We start from the raw sequence: 12,845 nt of genomic DNA, 5'->3' as shown, positions 1-12,845 counted from the left end.
CCAGTGACTGAGTTTCACACCTGAACATTGTTGGTGTTATCATGATGAGGCTTTTTAAGTCAGGTGGGATGAGAGCTAAGTGCTGGTTCGTTTTTCTGAAGATTGGTTCCTGTAAGTCTGTTCTGTTTTTCTGCCTTGTTCTGCCTGATTCTTGTTTGCATCTTGCCCATGTAGTTTTTTTGTTTGTTTTTTATTAAAGCTATGGACAAAAGTGGTGTCTTCGGTGGTCTGCATTTGGGTCCAAACCCCTACCTCCATGACATGATGATAAAGGTCTAATTACTTTACATCTCCAGTGAATTGTCTGACTCATCTCTGTTCCAGTCATAGGAGAGCTATTGAAGTAAAATGCTTTAATCTTACATTAATGTCCAGAAATAGAGCATTTAACTAAACTTCATGGACTCTGGCCAAAATAAAAGCTGATAATATGATTGCTTCCATGTAACACAATTCTCCTGTGGTTCTTCTTACTTGATTCATCCCAGTATGATATGACCTGGGACTCTAATAATCAACTCAAAAGATTATACAGAAACACGATACAAGCCTCTCCTGTCATGCAATCAGCAGCGGTATAATGAAATGCCCTGTTCAAATTCAATGCACAATTACACTAACGATGCCGCATTGCTGTGGCCTCATGATCCTGTATTAAAATGGAGATTTCATCATGGTAATTAGACTGCTTTGCACTGGATGACTTTATTTGTGTGTTTGAGCAGCGTATATGAGACCAGAGAGTTTGCTGGTTGCACACATTAATAAGTAATTTCCAATCCATATTTCATCAAACATCCTCATCTATAATAGAAGCCGTTCGCCATCCAATGCCCTCACCTGATAGGGGCTGTCTCATCGCCCTTGTCCAACCATTCCTGTGGAGGAATGATGTACATGCACCACAGCCCCCAGTTGTAGCCGTGGGCAGCATTGGCATACTGCTGGACCTCAAAAGTGTTGTACTTGATGTTGTCTATGGCGGGCAAGACGATGCGGGTGTGATCCTCCTTCATCCGGGTCAGAATAGGTTCAGCCCTTTGGATGAAAAAAGACACACATTGAGAGTTTTTGATTTTAGTATGCTGAAGGTTCAGTGCATGGCAACGAAAGGCAATAAAGAGAGAGTGAACGAAAAGTCTGCTAATGAGCAAATAATGAAGTATTGCATATTTCCATTCTGCCCTGTGGAGGTTTAAAGTATTTATATTACAAGAATGTTAGAACCTACAAATGTGGTCAAAATGCTAATGAGTGAAAGTTGTGTTACTACAAAATCACTGCATAATTTGAAAACACACTCAATAGATTTTGCACATTCATTTTGTCACAATGGATGACTGTGCTTAACATGGAATTTCAGTACAGACACAGTTGTTGAATCAGCATTTATTCAATATTCCGAGCGGCTGCTGGATCCACCTCCTCCGCTGTTTGCCATGTCTTGCAAAATGAATTTTCTACCAGATATCAAATGACACAGTATCGTGTTTTATATCTCCGGCTCATGAAAACAAAATGTCAAAGTATGACACTCATCCCAAAGAGAAACTTTCTGAAGTAAAACCTGATAAAAGAAAATACATCAGGTGAAATGACAGACTAGGTTTGCTCCCGTAGGACATCCACTCATTCTGTTTTTCCTCAATGTGATGAGTACCAGGGTTCTGAGAGAGGCCTTTAATAATCATTATCTGTTGGTCTGGAGAAACATATGCAGTCATACTTGGTCTGAAAATAGAGAGCATGGGTCATATTCAAAAAATATTTTAAAGCGAAAGTCGTTCTGAACAGGCCAATTAGGAAGGAACATCTTAACCATGAACCGTAGACGAGAGCACTTCTGAGCTGCTCTGAAATATAATTAAACTATTACATTAACTTTTAGAGTAGCTTGATATTAATTGCCTTCAATATTTTTACAGTGATAAAAATAGTTCAATTATGTTTTTCACATTATCTGTGTAGTTAACTACAAAACCAATTTGGGGCCATTAAAAGAGGAGGTTATATTTTATTATTACTTATATAATTTTTCATCATTTTACTTTAATCGTCTTTGATCATCTCCGTCTCCTTATAATTTCATCATAATATAGTGTATTCCTCACTTGAACGTATAGAGTCATGTCATGCGTGCATTACTGTATGCTACTCAAACGAATTAGTCATAAGCTGTTGTTGGTGAAACACCCTGATGTAGCACTTTGCAGCTACAACCAATGCCAATTAACAATTATAAAATAGTTTTTAGGACTAAAATCCTGCAAAATGTTTTTCTGAAAAATCATCTTTAAATTTGTCTGTACAGAAACGTTAGAAATTTTGATTGATGTCTATGTTTGTACCTTAGGAACCGAGGAAAAATCTGGACTGAATATATAAATAATAAATAAATAAAAATGTTGTACTAAACTTGAGGTTGCACTATCCAGGGGAAAAGTTTGAACTGTTTTTTGTCTAATGTTTGAATTTCCCCTCATTCTTGACTCCACCCCTGCTCTCAGCTGCTTGCTTATTCCAAGAAGCTTAGGTACCACTTGGATGATTTCAAGACAAATACTGTATGTAGAATTTTGTGACCAAATCTACTGCAGTGATTTTTCGTCAAGGCTGCATCCATCTAGCTCCCTCTGCCCATTTTTTTTGGATAAATGAATCTCTAATAAATGATAAATGAATCTCTAATAAATACTCCCACACTCTCCATCTGCCAATCCACTCACTTTCTTTTTCGTCCTCTTTGCCCTGATCTTGACTCCCTCTCCTCTATCTACTTCTCTTCATGAAGTAAAACCCATCTATCTTCCAGGAGCAAAATTGCTACTTCTCACAGGAAGTATGGGACAGACAGTACACAGGGAATAGATATATAATGGAAAAAATGGGCGGAAAAAATGAAGCAGCAAAACTCAGAAATTGTGTAATAGCGTGTGATTGTGTAATAGCGTGTGATTAAATGGTAAGGTTTGCAGATGGCTCAGCAGCCATATTGACAGTTCAAATAATGCAATAGGTCTTGCAGAGGATCGGTCTTCCCGGTCTTTTGGGTATGGTGCTAAACTGAAATCATGGCTCTCCGATAAATACAGTATTTTCTGAATAATAAGGCGCACTGGATTATAAAGCGCACCTTCAATAAACGGCCAATTTTACAACCTTTCCATATATAAGGCACACAGGGTTATAAGGCGCATCTGATTATGAGGTGCACCTTCAATAAATGGCCTTTTTTAATACTGTTTTCACCAGAGTAGGGCACACCGCATTATAAGGCGCATAGAATAGAAACTGCTGTAGTGTCTGTCGTTGCGTAATTCATCCACTAGATTGAGCTACGCTAAAGGGATTGCATTCGTGACTCTGCAGCCTTTTCTCAAATTTCAAGAGCCAAGTCACTTCTAGCCAAAGGAGACTGACATGCTACTATTGGTTCGCAAATGTGGTTCACACCTGAAACAGCAGGTAACAACCTTAGACTTGTGTATTCTGTCTGGGCTGCTGACCAGATAGGTAACATGGTGGGGGTTTAGATTACAGTTTAGATAATTCATCTGAGAACTCATCTTCAATGAATGGCCATTTTAATTTTTTTTGTTCGTATAGAAAGCACACAGGATTATAAGGTGAACTGTCGGTTTTGGAGAAAATTAAAGGCTTTTAGGTGTGCCTTATATTGCAGAAAATGCTGCACTCAAAGTTTCAAAAGTAGCACATATAAAACTTCAGGATATATTGTCTTATCTGAACATCGAATCTTATTTTGGCCAAGTCATTGAAAATGGTATGTTGCGTTGTATTTTCCCTGTTGACATGATCAGAATAAAAGAGGAGAATTTCAAAGATTTGTCTGAGAGGATTTCATTAAAATTCCAAACTATTTATTTGAACATATATACTAATAATGTCCTGTTTGGAAGATATGTGAACTGTATTTTATTGCTAAATATAACTCAGGATTCTCATAGAACCCTGTTACACACTAAGAAGAAACTCTATAGTTATTGCATCAATAATAGAACTTTTAGTCTCTGGCTTAAATGTGCTCTCTTCTAATGTTATAATAAGGGGTGAATATAAATAGTGTGCAGGTCCAAGTAAAAAATGCATGGCATGTATTTGTACATGAAAGGCTTTTGTACACCACCACTCTGTGGATTATGTTTATGTCTAACTTAGTAAAGTGGTGTCTGCAACTATTGCAAATCTTTACGGTTTTATGGTTCATCACTTGAAAAAAAAAAGTTTTTATTCTGATATGGTAGGCTGGTAGGCAACACTGTCCTCAGAAAGGGCAGTTTTATTTCATGAGCTGGTGGTGATTGGGATTCCCTTGTGCATGTTTTGTTAGGCCACCAAGACCCCTGAAAACTGTGCTAAAGTCAACTGATCGTATGGTCCCATACTACGATACATTTACTTGTGTCATTTTAAAGATGGTGCCACAAGAACAAATCAATTATGAAGATATGTGATGACAACAGCATTGCATTAAATAAGTTGTACTGTATTAGAGGGTTATTAGATATGGAGGATATTACTTGCTAATCAAATTCAAGCAGTTATACTTGATGATAAAAACATAGCATCTTTAATAAGGTACAAATGTTGAATGTAAACATTCAGTTTTGCGTTCTTTAAGTTAAAGTTGAAGTAACATAAAGATGCTTCCATATATTTCTGTTTTTTTCTACCTCTGTGTCTCTGGGAAAATGGAAAGTTTTCCTGCTGTGACACCTTTGTGGCCTGTGGTAAATGTGACACAACAAGGTGACGCTCAGAAACTATTGACACTATTGGTGACAGCATGGAAAAATAAATGAGGTTTGTTTCCACATGAGACGTGACCACTTCCTCCTGGTTTAAAATCTTGCTGGTGACCCACCACTCATTCCAACTGTGCTTGCAAACTACATGAGCTTGTGTACTCTTATCATCAGATACTGAGACGGATGTTTGCACTGGAGGCACATTAAAGCCAGCTGTTTCCATCCAGGCACTACAGGATATTTCCACATCTGGATTGGACTCTACGAGGTGGAAAAATAGTCATATTTGACGCCCAGGGAATACGACCAGGCACAACACAATAAAATATATCCAACTGTTGAACCTCAAAAATAACTAGTCAAAGATAAACGGCCTAGATTATCTGTTCTGCTTATTCACAGCAGCTGGTTCTGATGGAGGACATAGTCTTTTTGATGTTACAAAGCTGTCTAATAGTTATTTCATTTAATGAGTCATTCCAATGATAAAGAGACAGCCTGAGTAAAAACTGCTGACAACATATCAATACCACGCACACTGAAATTAGATCTTTGATCTTAACTTTCACACGAGGTTGGTTAAGGTTGCAGTTTCTTTCATGAGTTGGTTTGTGGAGTTTAATTTTGCTACTCTTGACTCTCTCTACACTCCTTAACCTTGAGATGAGCTGTCTCTGCCATCCCAACATTTTCCACTCAGTTTACCCAAGAGCCAGCCAGCAGCTCCTGTACAACTCTGATCCATGAAGCCGATAAGATAGAGACATATATGGCTCTGCCAGATGAGACTGAAATTCCCATATTGTATCTGCCTTTTCATCTGCATTACAGCAAGGGGGTTATCACCCACAGCAGCCTAAATCACACTCAGTTCCATGTTACAAATGGATGTTTACCCCTTCTAGCAATGAGTGATTGAGGTTTAAGTCAACAGGATTTATTTTTGTAGCTGTTGAGACTGAATCAGGAGCTATTTTGATTTATCCTTTTTATCTCTACTTTATCTCGTCTTTCATAATATTTCTTTGTAGAGCTTAATCTCAGGATGTCCGATGTCTGTAGAAGCGAAATAATGCATGGCTAGATCACACTTCAAATCACGAGAAAACAGGTCAGGTTTGACAGCCAAGAACCTAATTGTATAAAACCGGAAAGACAGGAGGGGGGTCATGGTAACTTTAGGGTGGTGATTTGTTTGGATGTTTGCCTGGAAATCCAATGCTTCCTGTTTTCCCATCAAGGAAAACACACAAACACCCACACATGCACACATGCACACATACACACAAACGTGGACCTGCAAGTATAAAAGGGTCATGAGAAATGAGTTTGATCGCTGTTTCCCGATTGATCTGTACTGATGAGTTGAGAATCAATTAAAGTATTCCCTTTTTGGCTGGAAAAAATATTCTTTGTTGCACTGCGTTTTAGAGAATCAGAGAATCAGAGTCTTTATTTGTCATGCTGACACACGTTTTCACATATGACAGTACGAAATATGACTCTGAAGGTCCCAGTAAGCCCAGTCGATAAAGAAGATAAATAAGATAAGTTAAGAAAAAAAGGGTTAAAAATGTAAAATAAATGAGAGAACAGAGAAAAGTTAAGAATGCAAGATATATAAAGTGTAAAGTGTAAAGTGTCTGCCAGGAAGTCCAGGACCCAGTTCCCTGTGGTTGCAGACAGTCCCAGCTCTGACAATTTCTGCACCAGGGTCTGAGGGATAATGGTGTTGAATGCGGAGGTGAAATCCAGGAAGAGCTGGCCGATGTAAGAGTCCCTGCTCTCCAGATGGGTGAGGGATGTGTGGACCACAGAGGAGATGGCGTCGTCGGTGGAGCGGTTCCTCCTGTAGGCATATTGGTGGGGGTCCACCGTTTTGTCTATGGAGTCCTTTATGTGTGCCATGACCAGCTTCTCAAAGCACTTCATGACTATCGGGGTGAGGGCTACCGGCCGATAGTCATTCAGCTCCTTCACCGAGTGGCCTTTGGGGACCGGGACGATGGTGGCGGACTTCAGGCAGCTGGGGACCATTTCTAGCTGCAGTGAGGTGTTGAAGATGTCTGCTAACACCTCTGCTAGCTGGTGGGAACAGTCCTTCAGTACTCTCCCTGGGACGCCGTCGGGGCCTGCAGCCTTGCGAGGGTTGATCTTTTGCAAGGTCCTCCTCAAATCCTCTGTGGTCACACTGAGGGATGTGTTGTCGGGGGGGGGGGGTAGTTTGGTGCTTGGGGGGTTGTTGGGGTCCTCAAAGCGGACATAAAATTTATTGAAGGCATCTGCTGGGGAGGGGTCTGTGCATTCCTGGTGTTAAAGTTAGTGATGCACTTGATGCCCTTCCACATGCTCCGCAGGTGACCCTGGAGCTTTTGAGCATAAGTGAATTTGGCCTCCTTTATTCCCTTATCCAGAGCCCTCCTCGCTGCCCTTAGTGCCCCTGCCTCCCCCGCCTGAACGCAGCATCCCTGGCCTTCAGCAGAGCTCTCACCTCTGCATTCAGCCAGGGCTTCTGCTTCGGGTAGACATTGATTGTTCTGGTATTAGTGACATCGTCCGCACACTTGGAGATGAACCCGAGGACAGAGGAAGTGTATTCCTACAGGTTCACCTCTCCCCCCTGTGTGGCTGCCTCCCTGAACATCTGCCAGTCTGTGTGTTGGAAGCAGTCCTGGAGCACCGGGGCTGCATCCAGGGGCCACGCAGTGACAGCTTTCCTCGTGGGTTTGAGGGATTTCACCCGGGGATGATATGCTGGAGCCATCAGGATGGAGATGTGGTCTGATAGGCCGAGGTGTGGTCGGGGGAGGGACCTGTATGCGCCGCGTAGGTTGGAGTATACACAGTCCAGTGTGTTGTCCCCACTTGTGGGGATGGTGACGTGCTGGTGAAAGCTGGGCAGTGTGTTCGTTAGTCTTACGTGGTTGAAGTCTCCTGCTACCACGTAAAACGCCTCCGGGTGCCTGGTCTGTAGTGAGCTGATGGTGTCGTGCAGCTCACGTAACGCTTCGTTACCGCTAGCGTTAGCATTAGCACCCGGTGGGATGTAAACAATGGTGACGAACACCGCCATGAACTCACGAGGCAGATAATGCGGCTGGCATTTAACAGTCACGTGTTCTATCGCCTCGGAGCAGTAGCTCTTAACCAGTTCACTATTTGTGCACCAACCCCTGTTCACATATGCACACAGTCCTCCCCCACGTGTTTTCCCGGATCGATGGTCCCGGTCCGCTCAGAACAGCTGTAATCCATCCAGAGTCCGGCATGCTGTTGTTTAGCCAAGTTTCCGTCAGACCGACCACACAGCAGCTCCTCATCTCCTCCCAGACCCGCAGCCGGAGGCGTAGCATGTCCATTTTATTGTCCAAAGAACGGACATTGGCCAGGAAGAGTGAGGGGACTGATGGTCTGCAGGATTTTAGCTGGGTTAGCCAGCTGGCCCTCTTTCCTCTTTTCTGCCTCCGGGCACATCGCTTCCTCTTGTCGGTCCCACAGTGGAGACTTCTGTACAAACCTCCCCTCAAGAAAAAAACAGCCGACCTCCAGTGGAGGATTTTACATGGCGCCATCGGTTCCAATGCTTTTATCTCTGTCTTTACCCCTGCGTGTCCAGCCAGTGTCCCTTCTGTCCCCTTCGTGAGACAGTCTTTCATGCTTTTAGTGAGTATGGGAGACTTACAGTGCTCTTCACTCTTCTAACGAATGTTTTTAATCTGTTCAGTGAAAATTTTGGTATCATGAAATTCATCTACAGTGCTGGGTACAATAAATCGAATCAAAGAAAGTGGCAGCTTTTAAATTTTATCTCTGGAGAGGCTAAACTCGCAATTTATGTGACCAGAAAGAGGAGAATTGAAAAAAATACTGTTCAAGAAGCAGCTACTGTGTTTTGCTGTAACATCAGATGTCGCTTAAAACTAGAATTTGGTTTCTATAAAATGACAAAAGGCCTAATAACTTTAGGAACATCTGGTGTTACAAAAATGTCCTATGCACTTTAGTTGATGATCACCTCACTTTAGCAAACTTCCTGATATAATGCACTAATTTTTAAATTGTATTTTCCTTTTATTTATTGGTTTTTAGTGTGTTTGAAGCGCTTTAGTACTTTCATCTAATGAAAAATTGTAAAATTTTTGAATGTGATTGAAGTGTCTTTGCAAAAATCAAAAATCTTGCCGGTCCGTCGTCGCCCCCCCCCCCCCGCGCGCTGCTCCTCCTGCGTTCTGAATATCCCCAGTCTGCAGTCTGCCGAGAGTAGTTTTCACCATTGGTGAAATTGATGCCATTTGGTTGTTTCTGATGAAGTACAGTTCGGCTGGGCTGTACTTCACATTTGTTGCTAAGCTGCTGTTCAGATTGTTTCTTAAAGCGCTAAAAATGGATACTACAGCGGGAGCTCCAGAAGCCGCTGCAACCCTGTGCACCGCCATTATAGATCAACATTATTTTGTTTTGTTTTTTTTATTTTATCATTATTATCATTATCAGTATCGTTTTTTTATTTTATCATTATTTTGGTTTTTGCTGGAATAAAACACTTTCACTACATAATTGGCATCACAAACAGGATCAGGATTAACTAGAGGATATCTGAGGGGAGGGCAATGGTTGGTACTGGCTCTGAGGGGCATCCTCTCTGCGTGGGGTGACAGCCAAAGGTAAGATAATTCAAAATTCCTTACACCAATTTTGAATTGGAAAAGATAAAATTTCCAAAGTTTAAGTCACTAAGCGTAGTTGGGTATTCCAAATAGTCGTTGCTGCTGATATCCCTCAGAGGAAGAGAACATGTTAGTTGGTGTAACAGAGAGTAGAGAGAGAGAAGAGTACAACTTTATTGATCCCTTAAGGAGGTTCCGTCAGGGAAATTAACTTTTTAACAGAGAGAGTATGTCAGCTAAAACTCCAGGTGCACATGGACGGCCCCTGCAAAGAACTTCACTTACAGAAATGAAGCAAAATTGGATTGTGATTGGCATTACGACTAAAAAGGAAACAGCCAGAAATTCAGACAGCAGCTGGGGAAGAAAAATTGAAGATCTCCCGAGACAGGTGTGTTGTGACTGGTCCAGGAAGACCGGGGTGAGCCTAAGAAAGGCTGTGAGATCCAAGTGGGACTTGTTTTGTCTGGTCTATGGGTAGACCAATGTGTGCCTAATAGAGGCTGAGAAATCCAGAAGTGGGATTTAGTGCTTTTACTTGGGTTTTAAGTGAAAAATCCAGGGTCCTTACTGCTTCCAGCGGTGAAGTAGCTGTAACTGTTTGTCAATTTGTGTGTCTGTAACCAAGCGCCGGCAGTAACTGATAGTGGCACAATTTGACCCCAATATTCTGAAAAGGTGCCGAGAGATAGCATAATTAAGAGAATATGCCTATCGTGCCTTTATGAGCCAGGGCCCATTTCACGAAGGCAGGATTAAAATATCTTGAGGTAAACCTGGGTTTACTTACCCTGAACTTAGAAAACCAGGGATTTCAGTTTCACAAACACTTTTAAAGGTTAAAAGAGCCTTACGTCAGCAATGTAATGCACCACAACCACGCGCTGACAGTCCCGCAGACAGTGTGCATTGCACTGAGGTTTTTTGCCACAGTTAATATATTTCTTAGTGATGTTCGTAATTATTATGATGTCCTTAAATCCCTTGTTGGATGGGTTACAAGCAAGCCACAGATAAAATGCCATTCATCAATTATTTGTTTAAGTAAATCATGGATTGATTCATTCATTCATAGGTACTTTCATGTATTCTGTTGGCGATACCGAAAACCTCGGGAAGAACACAGTATGTAGAGCTATTCATAAAGTCGCGGGGGCTACAATCACATGCCATAACGAAAAATGTCGTACACACATACATTTATGGAACACACAAATGTTACTGTAGTCAGATATACAAGTGCAGTCATAGTGGGGAAGTAATATTATAATGGCACTAACTTCCGCATTGACACAGCAATTTTTTGACAGCGGTCCTTGCACCGTTTGGCAGCTGCAACTGTGTTGCTTTTTGCCTGGATTATTGATCTGTATTGCTCGTATTTATTAATTATTATTGTTTGCTCCTCCATTGTGAAATATGCAGCTCAGGCCAGTTTGTTGTATGTTTGCGATTGGTCGCATGCAGCAACCTCCGCCCTTTTTATGTGAGCACGCACAGATCTAGACTGGACAAGCCTGAATTGAATTAGTGAGTTGATAGCCAGCTTTATGGTACCGAAAATCCGGAGGGCAGATGTCTCGGTAAGTGAAGCCAGATAAGTAAGAAGAAGCCCGGCTAGGTTAATCAAGCTTTATGGTACAGGCCTCAGGTTAGCTTCAGAGAGTCCGTTACTGCAATAACAAACCCAGAGGTTCAGTTTACCTCGCTTCGTGAAACTGGTCAGGGTTACTGCCCTTACTCTGGGTTAAGTTACCTCTCTTTGTGAAACTGAAAACCCTGGTTTTCCCTGATTTCAGGGTTAACTTACCCAGGTTTTCCACTAAACCTGCTTTTTGAAATAGGCCCACAATCTGAAGAGAAGCGACCACAAGCTGATATAAAAATAAATTATAATAACCGGCCGGTAACAATAAGGAAATCAAGTAAAAATATAGGTAAATAAAGAAGTAATATAAAGGAAAATTTGGTAACCATAATTTGTGAAATAACATACAGTAGAAAAAGGCTGCAGCCAAATATAACAATCACATCATGCGCATGAATCTAAATTGAATCTAATCTAAATTGAAGCCCTCCTCTGCACACATGTCCCACTGAAATAAAATGGCCGTATGAATGCATAAACTATGTAAGTTACTGATAAAAACTCTGTGGTGAGTCTTTCAGTGTCTGGCATACATCCATGTATACATAGGGTGCGTTGCTCAGAACGCTACCTGGCTGAAATGACGTCACCAAAAGTTAGAGTGTTTTATAAGATCCAACCATAAATGTATGGGGAGATCAGTGTGAATGTGAATTTGTGTGACTGATAAGCCAATTGAAAGTACAAGCATAAAAATTGAATAATCTGAACATACAAAGCTTGGGATAAAACAAAGTTCTTGTTTTTTTCTGAGTGTTGAAAACTGTTTGCTTGGGCAACATAAGTGATACTGTGTATGATTTTCTCATTTGTGAATGTGTGAGTTGAAAATACAAAAAAAGTCTGATTGACTGTGTTTGACTGAGATTAAAACATATGTGCTGTAGATGGAATAGTAGAAAATGTATTGAAAGTGTGTGTTGAAAGTGCGTTGAAAGCAATATCAAAGTTCAGATTCAAGTTGTGTTGAGGGGTTAAGGCTGGTGTGAGTTGTCAGAGCAGAGGTTTTGAAGGTTGGTGTGCGTAGTGAAGAAGAAAGTGCGTAGAGTCAGTTTGTGTGGAGAGATCTGTACGCTAGGAAAGTCAAGTAGAGACTGAAAGTTAAAATCAAGAAACCCCCTCACAACCCCTCCTTTCGAGCACACAGGCAGAAGAGAAATGTTTTCTGTTTTTCTTAAAGAACCACTCAAGAACATAAGTTATTTAAAATAACCACACTACAATCTAAAACAATGAATCCCACACCAGTAGCTCTTGTGGGAACCAAAAACCCTGACATTTCAAAGGATATTAACAAAATTTCAGAGAAATGGGAGACAAGAACCAAGGGTTTAGAATACCCATGGCCAAAGAGAGGTACGTTTGATGTGGCGGTGTGTGAGAGTATGGAGATCAGAATAACACTACAAGCCTAACGACCAGTCAAAGAAACATTTAAAAAAGAGAGAACTAGAGTTGAAAATTTTTAAATTGCTCAAGGATGTAGGCAAATTCTACAGGGCAAAGATGAGACAGGGAATAAGAACATTGAAAAACTGTAGGCAAAGAGAAGGGACAGAATGACAACCAACCTAATGAGAGAGAATTTTCAGGTCTATACCATAATTTGGAGAGTTGGTTGCATTTCAATGGTAATGCTAATGAACCACACGTGGAATAAATATCCCAGATCATTGCAAAGTATGAGGCTAGGGATGAGAACAGATCCCTACGTGTCCCAGAGTCAGTTCAAATTATGATGGGGAACCAATTGGGGTAATT

At 41.1% G+C, this 12,845-nt stretch overlaps 1 protein-coding gene across 1 annotated transcript in view; it reads right to left on the bottom strand.

Annotated features, from left to right (window-relative positions):
- The window catches only part of galnt9 (polypeptide N-acetylgalactosaminyltransferase 9), a 129,769-nt gene that overhangs the window by 70,539 nt on the left and 46,385 nt on the right, over positions 1–12,845 (bottom strand). The window contains exon 5 of the mRNA XM_068311164.1: positions 841–1,038. Within this exon, the coding sequence (XP_068167265.1) occupies positions 841–1,038 (198 nt within the window). The remainder of the gene's footprint in view (positions 1–840; positions 1,039–12,845) is intronic.

The sequence above is a fragment of the Antennarius striatus genome, chromosome 3, assembly GCF_040054535.1.
Source record: "Antennarius striatus isolate MH-2024 chromosome 3, ASM4005453v1, whole genome shotgun sequence".
Classification (NCBI taxonomy): Eukaryota; Metazoa; Chordata; class Actinopteri; order Lophiiformes; family Antennariidae; genus Antennarius; species Antennarius striatus.
This window is presented reverse-complemented; position numbering and strand designations above follow the sequence as displayed.